The following is a 12,135-nucleotide window of genomic DNA, read 5'->3' as shown; positions in this document are numbered from 1 at the left end:
AAACCTGTCAAAGGAGAGGGCACATTTTGTGTGCTTGAAACATGCCTTCTCCATTTCAGCTCACATCTTCTCCTAAGGGCAGCGGAGCAAGAGGCAGATTTGACCCAAGAGAGCACAATCCTTTGGGAAAGTTCTTCCTCTTGCACCAGCACCATTGAAAGGAAATGGGAGCAACAGAGCGCGGAAGATTCACGAGGGACTTGGCACTTTGTCTTTCTGGGACGTTAACTAAGTTGTCATTGTCATCTTTGTCATTTATCATTTGCAACGATCCCCGTGTTTATTAGACACCATACATAAATAAAAATAACCAGGCTGCTGTCGGCAAGCTCACAATCTAAATGAGCCCTCTCCTAGTTCTGGACTTCTTCCCACAGTTGCCAACTCAAAGATGGAAAGGGAAGCATTGAAATGGAGTTGGAGTGAGGCTTGGTGGCATTGCTTTTGGCTTCTTCCCTTTACCTTCCTTGGAAGTATGGGGTTGGCATCGTCATTTCAGTGTGATGTGAAAGCCCCTCCCCATTTCCAAAAACGTTTGGCGTTAAGGTGTAATTTCACAGTGCTGTGGGGTGAATGCACTCTGCGTGTTAGCTAATTTTATCTTGTTAAGTGTGCCAGGGCTGAATCCTGGTGTGGCGGAGGGGGGAAACAGGCCCCTTACTGAAGCCTTGACACATCCCAGATTTGAAGGAAAGCACTCACAGCTGCATCCATTCATCCTGGTTTTCTCCTTTCCCTTGCTTGGACCTCTCCTATGCTTCATCCTTATGCCTCACAACTGTTTTCCTCGGCTGGCTAACGGATGGGCTCGGGCTTTAATATTTATATGTTTGCACACTGGAGAGCCATAATAACACCATGAAAAAATAATGATGGCAAGCTGTAATGATAAATCCATGCGTCTTAACAGTCAGGCTTTTGCCAACCTGAGTGAAAAGGTGTATCGCCTTTTACAAATGCATGCGGAGTGAGACTTTCAACAGAAGGAGCAGCCTAGTTGCAAAAAGTATTGCTCAGACAGGGCTTAGTTTCCAAGCCAGCTGTCACTGATCAGCTTGACCCCCCTGATTGACTGAAAACCTCCCCCCCCCCAAGAAATCCCACCAGCTGGCAGATCGTGTTCACAGAAGCAACAGGTTCCTGGGGAGGCTTTTTTAGCATTACATAAGGGAGTGTTATTGTTATTTTTTTTGTGTGTGTCCTATTTATCTTTGAGCTGTTTTTGTGCTTTTGAGACAGAAAGGCAGAGTCTGAAAAGGTTATGTTTTAATAGGCTGTCCTCTGTGCCACATCTGTAAAAGCCTTTTTAAAAGGAAGTTTAGTGGCGGAGGACTCGCACCCACCCACCCACCAGCACGGCCAGCTCATTGCTGCATTTCGTGAGCACGCTGCTGGAATTATTCAAATGAGAAACAGGCTGGGTGTCAAGGGGGTTTGAACAAACATTGATCTGGAAGAGGGTTTTTTAAAAACATGGATCTTTGTTGCCAGAATGTGAAATAGAAACTGTGGCATCTCTTGCACAACTCTGCCATCTGCGACGCAGGGAGACAGCTGAACAACTTGGGGGGCTGCAAGAGGTGAATGCAGGCATTAAAAGAATGTTCCTCCAAATCCAAAAGCACAACATGAAATCTACACTAACACACACAAACACAATTCTGCAAAAAGCTAAGGCTGAGACCAATTTTAGGAAGTTTTATGTACAAATCACATTTTTGTGAGTTTTGAGAAGAATGACTAATGCTCCAACCAGACAAATTGGTGGTGGTGGTGGAATGGGAAAAGGATGTGTGAATGAAGGCTAGTAACCATGTTTCCTTGGTAATGTCTAGTGAAAAAGATGCATGGTGTGAAGTTGTCGTGTCCAGGGTTTCCTCGGCTTCACTTTCTGCTACTTGCAAGTTAAGCTGGGGAAACCCCAGGTTGCACTGACACATGTGATGTGAAGGAAAACTTCTGTTCCGATTCAGTTCACAAATTTTTGCATGGAACCTGTTGATTGAATTGTAATTCAAAAGTTTCATGCTGCAGCTTCCCTTTGACTTGCCTTTATTCAAGGATAGTAGCTTTAAGATCAGTAACACTTGAGTGTCCTGGAGGCCTGAAACATACCCCCTACCTGATTTTGGATATTAACATTTCTGATGTCAGGAATGATAATGGTGTTGATTAACTCACAGCATTTTGAGTGTGGTTTTTTGTGTTCGACAAAAATGATTTTATTAATGAAAAATAATAAATGCAAATAAATGACAAAACCTAAAGTTACAAAACATAGGTGCAATACAGAGGTTGTGTTTCCAGATAAATAAAGAGCAGATAATATAGAAGAATAAAAGCAGCAAAACACATGATGGAAACCAGATTTCACAATTTGATGGGGGAAGAGAGTTTTGTATATCTGAATTTGAGACCTAAGAGATGAAATCCCACTGCAATATGGTACAGAAATGATTCAAGTCTTCCTTACCCTTCAAAATGTGTAATTTTGAGTTATTTCCTCTGTGATAGACAGAGTCCACACATTTTTGTCTTCCATTTCTGGGCCAAATAGAACTTATGTGGACTCTGGCTATCATTGAGGAAATAACTTAAAATTACACATTTCTAAGGGTATGGAGAAATGTAGCCAGCAGCTACATAAGAAGTTCCTTAGATTGGAAAATTGCTGTTTGGACAAGTTTGGATATTGTCATTTCTGATGGCAGGGGTGCTGATTATGGTAGTGATTAAGCTCATCGCCTTTCTGAGTGTTGAAAGCACAAGATCGTCCCCGACTAATAAACATTTTTTTCGTTCTCTTTGCAGATGAAACAACATTTGAAGCAGGAGTCAAAGTCCAGATCCACAGTCAGTCTGAGCCACCATTTGTTCAGGAACTTGGGTTTGGCGTGGCGCCTGGGTTCCAGACTTTTGTAGCCACGCAAGAGCAAAGAGTGAGTCCTGCTTTTCTCATACATTTCAGCATTCTGTAGTCATTCCCTCTAAGGCCACAAAGAGAGGAGAGGCTGAGGCTGCCTTGGTTAGCTGCCATTTGAGAGAATACTATCCATAAGGCAAGGAGAAGTGGCCACTTGAAGTGGGATATATTTTAGTAGCATGGACAGTGGCAGAATGGGGGAGAGGTCTGCCTGATGAGACTTAGAATGCTTCCAAACTGTTGCTGTTTTTGGGTGGGATTCAACCACACAAATTCAGGTTGTGCAATTCATCGTCCTTCCTCACCATCCTCAGTTTATTTGTATGCCACCTTTCCACTCAATTGTGCCCAAAGCCACTCACAGTGTATCAAATGTACAATAACAATTCAAAGCAAATGAGAAACAATTCTGTAGAAAGAACAGGATATTTTAATGCCATCATCATTATCACCACAGAGGTGTCTATGGAGGGGATATATACATTGAAAATGCTGTATTGTAACTTTTGAATAATTTTTCTTTTTTAAAGAAAGAAATAGCCACATATCAATAAGTAAAAAAACAAAACACCAAAAAAATCCCAGTCCATGCAAAACTGTGTAAAAGAGTAGAAATAAGCTAACTTGGTTTCAATAACAAAATTAACATTTAAAATGAAGGACTGGTGCAGCACACAAATACACAATCTGACTTTTTTTGCAGTAAGGAAAATGACAGGAAATGTACTTGAAAGTGTGGGATAACATTTGATTGATACAATGTCATCTAACTTCCCCACAGACAGAATGGATAAATGGCCGATTGTCATCTAACTTCCCCGTAAACTTGGTGCAAATAAATCAGGATGAATGCTTAATAAAACAGGCAGACCGGGAATCACTACAATCCTTTAGGAAGTTCTGCACGACTCCCCTGAAACAGCAGGGGATGTCATTTGGAGTTCCCATCTCAGATGGCAAAATATTTAACTGTTTTGTTTATTTTAAAATTTTATTTACATGTTTATAGATCACGCTGTCATATAAAATATCACAAGGCAGTATACATCCGAAAAATAAAGAAAAAAACAATACTACAGTTTCAACAATAAAAGCATCTGACACGTTAGCAAAAGCTGGTTTGGCAGAGGGTCTTGGCTTTGAGAGGCCTGCCTAAATAAAACAGTTTTCAGAAGATGCCTGAAAGGGAGCAGGGTGGCCAGGAGCTCTACTGCAGGGCAGTCCCAGCACACTTAAGGGTCCATCCCAGGTAAATGCCAGCCAAGCCTGAGGAACATGTGGGACCACCAAACATGCCCCATCAGAAGAGCTCAGCGATTCAAGTGGAGGATAAGGAATGGTCCAATCCTGACCGTGGAGCATTCAGTGCAGTGAACTGAAATTACTTAGAAGTGCTAACAGACTTTGCAACCACTCTGTGCATTGTTGGAGGCAGATGTGTAATTACAAACAGCAGATATGGGTTGAGGGCAGCGCGACAGGTTCCCTTGCACAGGGCGCCAAACCAAGGGGGTGCCTTCCAGCCTCCTTCCCAAAGCCTAGTAAGGGCTTGCTCAGCTTTGGGAAGGAAGCCCTTACTAGGAACCTTCCAGAGTCTTGCCTGCACAGGGCGCCATATTACCAGGGCCCACCTCTGCAAACAGTGGGGCTTATGACCCATAATTATCCCTATGCACCCAGTATTAGGTGCTGTGGACCCACAGCCAACCTGTGAGTCTCAAGACCTGTGAATGTAAAGTTACCACCTCTTCACTAAACTTGTTTTACCAGCCAGACGTAGAGAAAGAGAGGGAGGGAGTGAAACTGACTCTGTTGAATTCTACACCATTTATTCATTCATCCACATGCAAATTTTTAATAATAAGCATTTGGATATATGTGTCTGGAGGGCAGGTAAGATCACTCTGGTCGCAATTAGGACCAATTACATTCGCCGTGAAAACTGTCAAGTTGAAATGTTGCGTCCCTCTCTGTCTTGGAGGAAACCTTTATGGCCATATTGATGAAAACCGCACAGCTGCAAGACAGGAAAAGGGGTGGGGATCACAGGGCAGCTGGAGAGGCAGATTGCGGGAGGGCTGAGGTGATCCATGAAAGGCTTTGGCGCGGGACTTGAAGGAGAAGAAGAAAACAGCAGGACAAGGACAGGGGGCAGTGCAGGGGCTGGCCGATATGGGAAAGGGGGAGGCTTTCCAGGCAAAGAGAGCAGAGAAGGAAGAATGAGGCACCAGAAAAAGACAATGGTAGATGAGGCTATGAATGTTTGAGAAAAGCTTTAAACTGGACTCTGTTGCAGGAAATGGCCAAACCCATCTTCATTATACATTTAAAGCAGCATCATACCACCTTGAAAAGCCACAACTCCCCCCCCCAAAAAAAATCCTGGAAACTGCACTTGGTTAAGGGTGCTGAGAATTCTTCTGTGACCCCTAGTCCCCTCAGAGAGCTGCAGTTCTCAAGGCCTTCCTGCTCTATGGCATGGAACCCACACTGCGTTGAGGGGGGGACCAAAAGGCCAAATATTGACACCCCCAGTCCCAACCCTCATGCTGCCTTCCCAAAGCCAGCTAAGCAGCGCACCAGGTTTTGTGAAGGAGACACGAGGCTCTGGCAGGGTCTTAGAGCCCTCCCACCTTCTTTCCAAAGCTGAGAAAGCACTAATTAGGCTTTGGGAAGGAGAAAGGGAGGACTCTAGGACCCTGTCAGAGCCCTCATACCTCTGTCCCAAAGCCCAGCGCTTCACTTAACCAGCTTTAGGAAAGCAGCCTGAGGCGGGGGCATCAAATGTTGCCTGGGAGCCGCAAAAAATTGAGGCCATGTGTTGCACCACCCTGCTCCAGTTGTTGTTGGACTCCAGCTCTCATCAGCCCCAGCCAGGGTGATCTGAGATGATGGGAGCTGGAGTCCACTGACATCTAGGGAGGGCCACAGGCTCCCCATCCCTTCCTTTGAGCCTCTCGTTATTTATGGTCATGTGATCACATGGAGGAAGCAAGCACAAGAGAGGCACCTGTGACACGAATGAGCGTTCTGACCAATCCATTTTTATTATAAAAAGATTTTCAGGTTTGAAATACTAATGATGATGATGTAGAAGAAGAAGAAGAATTCAAGAAATGTAGGTGCAGACTACTGTACAGTGGTACCTCAGGATAAGAACTTAATTCGTTCTGGAGGTCCGTTCTTAACCTGAAACTGTTCTTAACCTGAAGCACCACTTTAGCTAATGGGGCCTCCCGCTGCCACCGCCACACGATTTCTGTTCTCATCCTGAAGCAAAGTTCTTAACCCGAAGTACTGTTTCTGGGTTAACAGAGTCTGTAACCTGAAGCATCTGTAACCTGAAGCACCTGTAACCTGAGGTACCACTGTAACCTCCATGTGAAAATGCCCCCAAGTTTCCAATGTACTCTCTCCAGCACCTATATCACGTTGAAGGGCTTCTGGCTTTCTCTGTCTTCTCATGGCCAGCTCAGGGACATGCAGAACGAGGAGCAAGTCGCGTCCAGGCTGCGTCTGGCATGCAGTGGGAGGCTGTTGTTTTCCTCTGTCCCTGGCACAGCTTGTCCTCATTACTTCTAACAAGGGGGTGAGGGGGAGAGAAAAGGACAAAACAGTTTACACGCAAGAGAAGCAGAGTGTGTGTGTGTGTAAGGCTAAACCTTGCTAAGTGCTCCTACCCCACCACCCACAAACCATGAGCAAAGCAGCCCAAGGGGCTTGCCTGATAAAAGCAACTGGAAGGGCCTCCAGGCATTTGCAGGTGACTTTGTCAGGCATGTAGCAGCTGGAGCAAGGAGGGATGCTGATAAAAGCCTCCTGCTCAAAAACAAAACAAATCCTTTGTTGGGGATGCAAACTGTCCACACCAGTTACAAAAGGAACGAACGCCTGGGCTCGGGAAACCTTTCTTCTATTGCTCCTCGTTATTCCGCCAAAGGCAGGCATGTTAAAGAAGATGAAATGTTCCCTAAAGCAGCCGTTTCTGCCAATTTGGCCATAAAAATTTAAGAGGCTTCAATTAAGCAACAGGTTAGAGATGCTGTGGCAATATTGGGGAGGATGGCTGAAATGCGCCTCAGAGACTCGTCCTGGTAATGTTCAGAGCCTGAGGAAAAAAGGGAAAGATCCTGGGATGCTGCGGGCTGATTTCTTGGGGGGTGGGGGAGAGAGAGAAATGGAAATTGGAATTCTGGCCCAGAAGGCCTACATTGGGCAGACGAGAGCTGGTGTGGGGCAGTGGTTATAGAGAGGGCCAGACCAGGACGTGGGTAGACCAGGGTTCAAAGCCTCACTGGCATCTCTCTTGCTGGGTGACCTCTGCTCACCAGCACCAGGCTCAAGGTTAGATACTTGGTCTGGCTCTTTAGCCGGGGTCTCTGCAGCTTCCAACTCTGTGTCTTGACTCTGAGGTCATGGCATCACCCCTTCTTTACATAATGTGTGCATTGTCCTTCAAGAGGAGGGGCTTGAAAGAAAAGAGCAAAGATGCTAGTTGAATAGAGAGAGGGAGACTTGGGGCCATTAGGCAAACTGAGGCAATTCCCTCATGCAGTAGGGTGGTAGATTATACTTTGGGGGGGGGGCGTGCAGGACACCCGCTCACTAGCCCATTAACCCAATGGCTTCCACCACCACAGCTCCTGCAGGGCTCCCCAGGGCACCTGCACCTTCATTCCACACTTTGAGGAATGACCCCTTTACTCACAGTGAGAAAAAGAGAAGTAGGAGTAGCTGCCATTGCTGCTGCCACGTTAGCTCAAGAGCAGCGGTGGTGGAAGAGGAGTGAAGGACAGCAGCAGCTGCCTGTCAGTTCACGAGGATGCTGTGGGGCACAGGACGAACCATAATGAAGGGCAGAGAAGCAGGGATTGGGGAAAGCAGCAACAATGGAAGGGCTGGGTAAAATGAGTGATGTTACCAGCCACTCACATTTGGAGGCAGCAGTGTTTCTGAATACCAGTTGCTGGAAACCACGGAAGGGGACAATGCTCTCGTGCTTGAATCCTGCTTGCATAGGCATCTGGTTGGCCACTGTGAGAACCGCATGCTGGGCTAGATGGGCCACTGGCTTGGTCCAGTGGGGTCTTCCTATGTTTCTTAACAAGGCAGCTTTGGAGAAGCTGTAGCCCTCCAGGTATTGCTGGACTCCAGCTCCCATCATTACTGAGCATTGGCCGTATTGGCTGGGGCTGATGGGAGTTGGAGTCCAACAGCATCTGCCAGGCCACAGGTGTTGCGTCAGCAGATGAAAGGCAGATAGCCTTTCATCTGCTTCAAGCTCCTTTGTGATCCTCATCTCCATTATCCATCATTTCCAACTGTTTAGACCAGGCATAGGCAAACTCAGCCCTCCAGATGTTTTGGGACTACAACTCCCACCATCCCTGACCACTGGTCCTGTTAGCTAGGGATGATGGGAGTTGTAGTCTCAAAACATCTGGAGAGCCAAGTTTGCCTATGCCTGGTTTAGACGCTCGGCAGAATGGAATCATGTTGTTTTCTCACACTATACATCTCAAGGTGTGTACTGGGTTGGGGCAGGTTTGAATGGCATCCTGCAAAGAAGAAAGAAAGAAAAATGTATCTGTACATGGAAAAATAACATCTTGGGCACGAATCTATTCTCTGACATTCTATATTTACATCTGCGGGGAGATATTTTGGGTTGGGGGAACATTCAGGCACGCAACCCTCACTGCATCCTGCAGTGATTCAATCCAAGAACCGGTCACCACTTTGATTCTGCAACTTGTATAAACCGGCCGTCTCTAGTCTGTGCAGCAAAGCCAATTTTGGCAAGACACATTATGTTAAATTCCCCATAGAGAAGGAGGTGTGAAGGGAGCAAATTCAAAAGAACCTTGTGAGCTGCCTTCCTTGGGAGATGCTTAGAAGAGAGGAAGAGGGAACTTGCTTTGCTTCCAATAGCCCTGTGCCACAGAGAATGACAGCCTGAATGGCACGCTGAGAGGTGCGCGAAGGATGCTTTTGAATGCCTTAACAAGCGCCGAAGCAACGCTTCTTGTGTGATCCCATCCGGTGTCTCATTAACGAACACAATTTCCTCGCCATTATTTCACTTCTGAGCAAAAGGCAAAGGCTGTCTGCTTGCAACTTTGAGGGAAGAGCGTGACAGGCAAACAGCTCCCTTCTGTGGTCCAGGCATGGCAGCGTGCAGAAGCCACAACAACATAAGAGAAGCTCCTGCTGGATTCGGCCGATGGCCCACCTGGTTCAGCATCCTGCTCTCACAGTGGCTGACCAGATGCCTATGGGAAGCCCACAAGCAGGACACGAGTGCAACAACACCTGCAGTTCCCATCAATTGGTGTTCAGAGACATCAGTATCATAATTCTCTATGGGGGAGAAGAATGATGGGCTACAGCAGAAACATGCCGCTTGTGAAGGAGCTAATTGCACAGTGGTATGCAGAACATGCATATTAGATCCCTGATGCTTGTTACTGTTTTTGGAAAAAGCAGCTTCAGGAGGGGGCGGGCAGTTGAAAGTGGAGAAGCAGGGAGGAAGGGTGATTAACCCATTCCTGGCCTGTCATTTTCTTGTTCCAAGTTCTCCCCCACCCCCCAGCTTGAAAACATACAGGTTGCATCCACGCAACACATTCAAAACACATGGCTTCCTCCAAATAATCCTGGGTACTGTGATTTATCCCTTAAGGTAAAGGTAAAGGGACCCCTGTCCATTAGGTCCAGTTGTGACCGACTCTGGGGTTGCGGCACTCATCTCGCTTTATTGGCCGAGGGAGCCGGCGTTCAGCTTTTGGGTCATGTGGTCAGCATGACTAAGCCGCTTCTGGCGAACCAGAGCAGTGCACGGAAACGCCGTTTACCTTCAGGCCATGGTGGTACCTATTTATCTACTTGCACTTTGACGTGCTTTTGAACTGCTAGGTTGGCAGGAGCAGGGACCGAGCAACGGGAGCTCACCCCGTCGCGGGGATTCGAACCGCCAACCTTCTGATCGGTAAGTCCTAGGCTCTGTGGTTTAACCCACAGCGCCACCCGCGTCCCTTGATTTACCCCTTACAGACCTGCAATTCCCAGTACCCTTAAACTGCAGTTCCCAGGATTCCTTGGGGGAAGGCCCTTGCTTTAAATATGTGCTGTGGACGTAACTGCAGTAGAAATGTTGGAGAGAGGAGCAGCAAGACAGAAGCTATTTGGAGCATGGAAAGAGCAGCATCATTCTTCCGCTCTCACTTGGTCCCTCCAGAAGCATATTTTCTTTCTTTCTTTTTCAAAAAATTGAATTCTGGGCTGTAACACACGTTTGTGTATAATGTGTAGGACAGAGGATGTTTTTAAACCACCTTGAAATCATGACAAAAGGTGGCATGTAATGAAGAGGGTGAGAAGTAGCGCTCTCAGGTGAAAAGCTAATGTGCTGTGAACAAGCAGAGATTGTGCTGTGAATTGGTGTGGGAAAGTGAGGAGAACACTCTTCATGGGGGTGGTATGGATGTGGAGCTTATTGCACACTGTGTGCAGGTGCTCATATGAAATTTCCCAGAGCACGGAAATGGGAAAAGTCACTTGTGGAAGGTAGCTTGGTACAGAGAAATGTGGTTGAGGAAAGGGTTAAGTACCACCACTACCACTTCTCAGCTCAAAATAGTTGCCATGCTGAGCCCTGGCCAATGGTAGCCAATGAGGTTAATCCAAGGCATGATTGTTGTTAATTGAAAGCTTTCCTGTCCTGGCCTGAGACAGCACATCCTTTATTGGAGACAGACTGCCCAGAGCCAGAGGACCTAGGAGAGCAGACTGAGCCCCCCAACTGCAGCACTGATCCAGAAAACCCCAGGTTTTTCCAGGGGAAGACCTGACCAGGCCTGCCTCCAGGAGATGCCCCAGAAGCATTCTCAAGCTATTACCTATCTCACCTGTTGGCAGAGGAGCCTCTGATCAAGCCAGAGGGAGAGAATCAGCTATAGAAGGTCCAGTCTCAGGCAGCTGCTCAGTGAAAGAGCACATTGTTGTTTATTCTTATTTTGTTTTATTTACAACTCTACTTGGCTTCCTTGGGAGTAAATGCATTCATCAATAGTAAAAGCTTATTGGAAAACACCTACAGCTGAACTGGGGTGGAATCTGAGAGTCCAGGCCTTATAAACCTTCAGCTGAGGTCAGCAGCATTCAGCTCCTTACTCCTTCAGTCTGACTTTGCCCTGTCTTCTGACAGATCTTCCTACTGCTGACATCTGCCTTAAGCTTTACTTTGACTTGGGACTACCCTTGTTATTGTCTGGTGCTAGGTAAAAAGTAAAGGACCTCTGGATGGTTAAGGCCAGCCAAATTTGACTATGAGGTGCGGCGCTCATCTCCGCTTTCAGGCCGAGGGAGCTGGCATTTGTCCTCAGACAACTTTCTGGCTCATGTGACCACCATGACTAAACCACTTCTGGTGCAATGGAACACCGTGGCAATAGCCAGAGCGCACAGAAACGCCGTTTCCCTTCCCACCAGCGGTACCTATTTATTGACTCACGCTGGTATGCTTTTAAACTGCTAGGTTGGCAGGAGCTGGGACAAAGCAACAGGAGCTCACCCTGTTGTGTGGATTTGAACTGGTGACCTTAGGATCAGTAAGCTCAAGAGGCTCAATGGTTTAGACCAAAGCGCCACCCACTGGTGCGATCATGCTGTGGACCTGAGCCTGCAGTGGACCATGTTGTGTGGTCTTGTCCTAGCCTAACTCAGGGACTGAGACCTAACCCAGTAGCCCTCTCCCAAAGCTAAACATCCTTATTAAAAGGAAAAAAAGATTTGAGGCACATTACACATGTTTGTGGACAGCATGCAGTTAAGATAACTTGATAAGGAGAGAGAGAGGGCCTCAACTCTGGAGGGGCAGAAGTGGGTGGGGTGTTTTGAGATAGAGATAGGACACCAGGACTGTGAGAGAAGGTCAATGTTAATGTGGGTTCAGAAGATAGTGTGGGGTTGTACTTGGAAAGAGGTGAGACGTTAATACTGGATTATTTCTACAGGGAAATTTTGCCTTATTTATCTGTGGGTGGTTGTTGTTGCTGCTGCTGCTTTATTTATTTATTTATAATCGCAGAAGCATTAAAATATAAGCCTCCATAATGGAAATGCACACCAAAACAGTCCTCTTAAAACAATGCAGTAATTAAAACGTAGGATGTAAACACACTAGAAGTCCTGTACTATTGTCTCCTGAAATT

At 46.6% G+C, this 12,135-nt stretch overlaps 1 protein-coding gene across 4 annotated transcripts in view; it reads left to right on the top strand.

Annotated features, from left to right (window-relative positions):
• The window catches only part of ASIC2 (acid sensing ion channel subunit 2), a 381,636-nt gene that overhangs the window by 336,719 nt on the left and 32,782 nt on the right, over positions 1 to 12,135 (top strand). For all 4 annotated transcript variants that reach the window (XR_014162415.1, XR_014162416.1, XR_014162417.1 and 1 more), the window contains one exon: positions 2,812 to 2,939. Coding sequence is in view for 1 of the 4 variants with exons in the window: in XM_081885630.1 (XP_081741756.1) it covers positions 2,812 to 2,939 (128 nt within the window). In the remaining 3 variants the exon portion in view is untranslated. The remainder of the gene's footprint in view (positions 1 to 2,811; positions 2,940 to 12,135) is intronic.

The sequence above is a fragment of the Podarcis melisellensis genome, assembly GCF_964234715.1.
Source record: "Podarcis melisellensis genome assembly, chromosome: 13".
In the NCBI taxonomy this organism is placed as follows: Eukaryota; Metazoa; Chordata; class Lepidosauria; order Squamata; family Lacertidae; genus Podarcis; species Podarcis melisellensis.
This window is presented reverse-complemented; position numbering and strand designations above follow the sequence as displayed.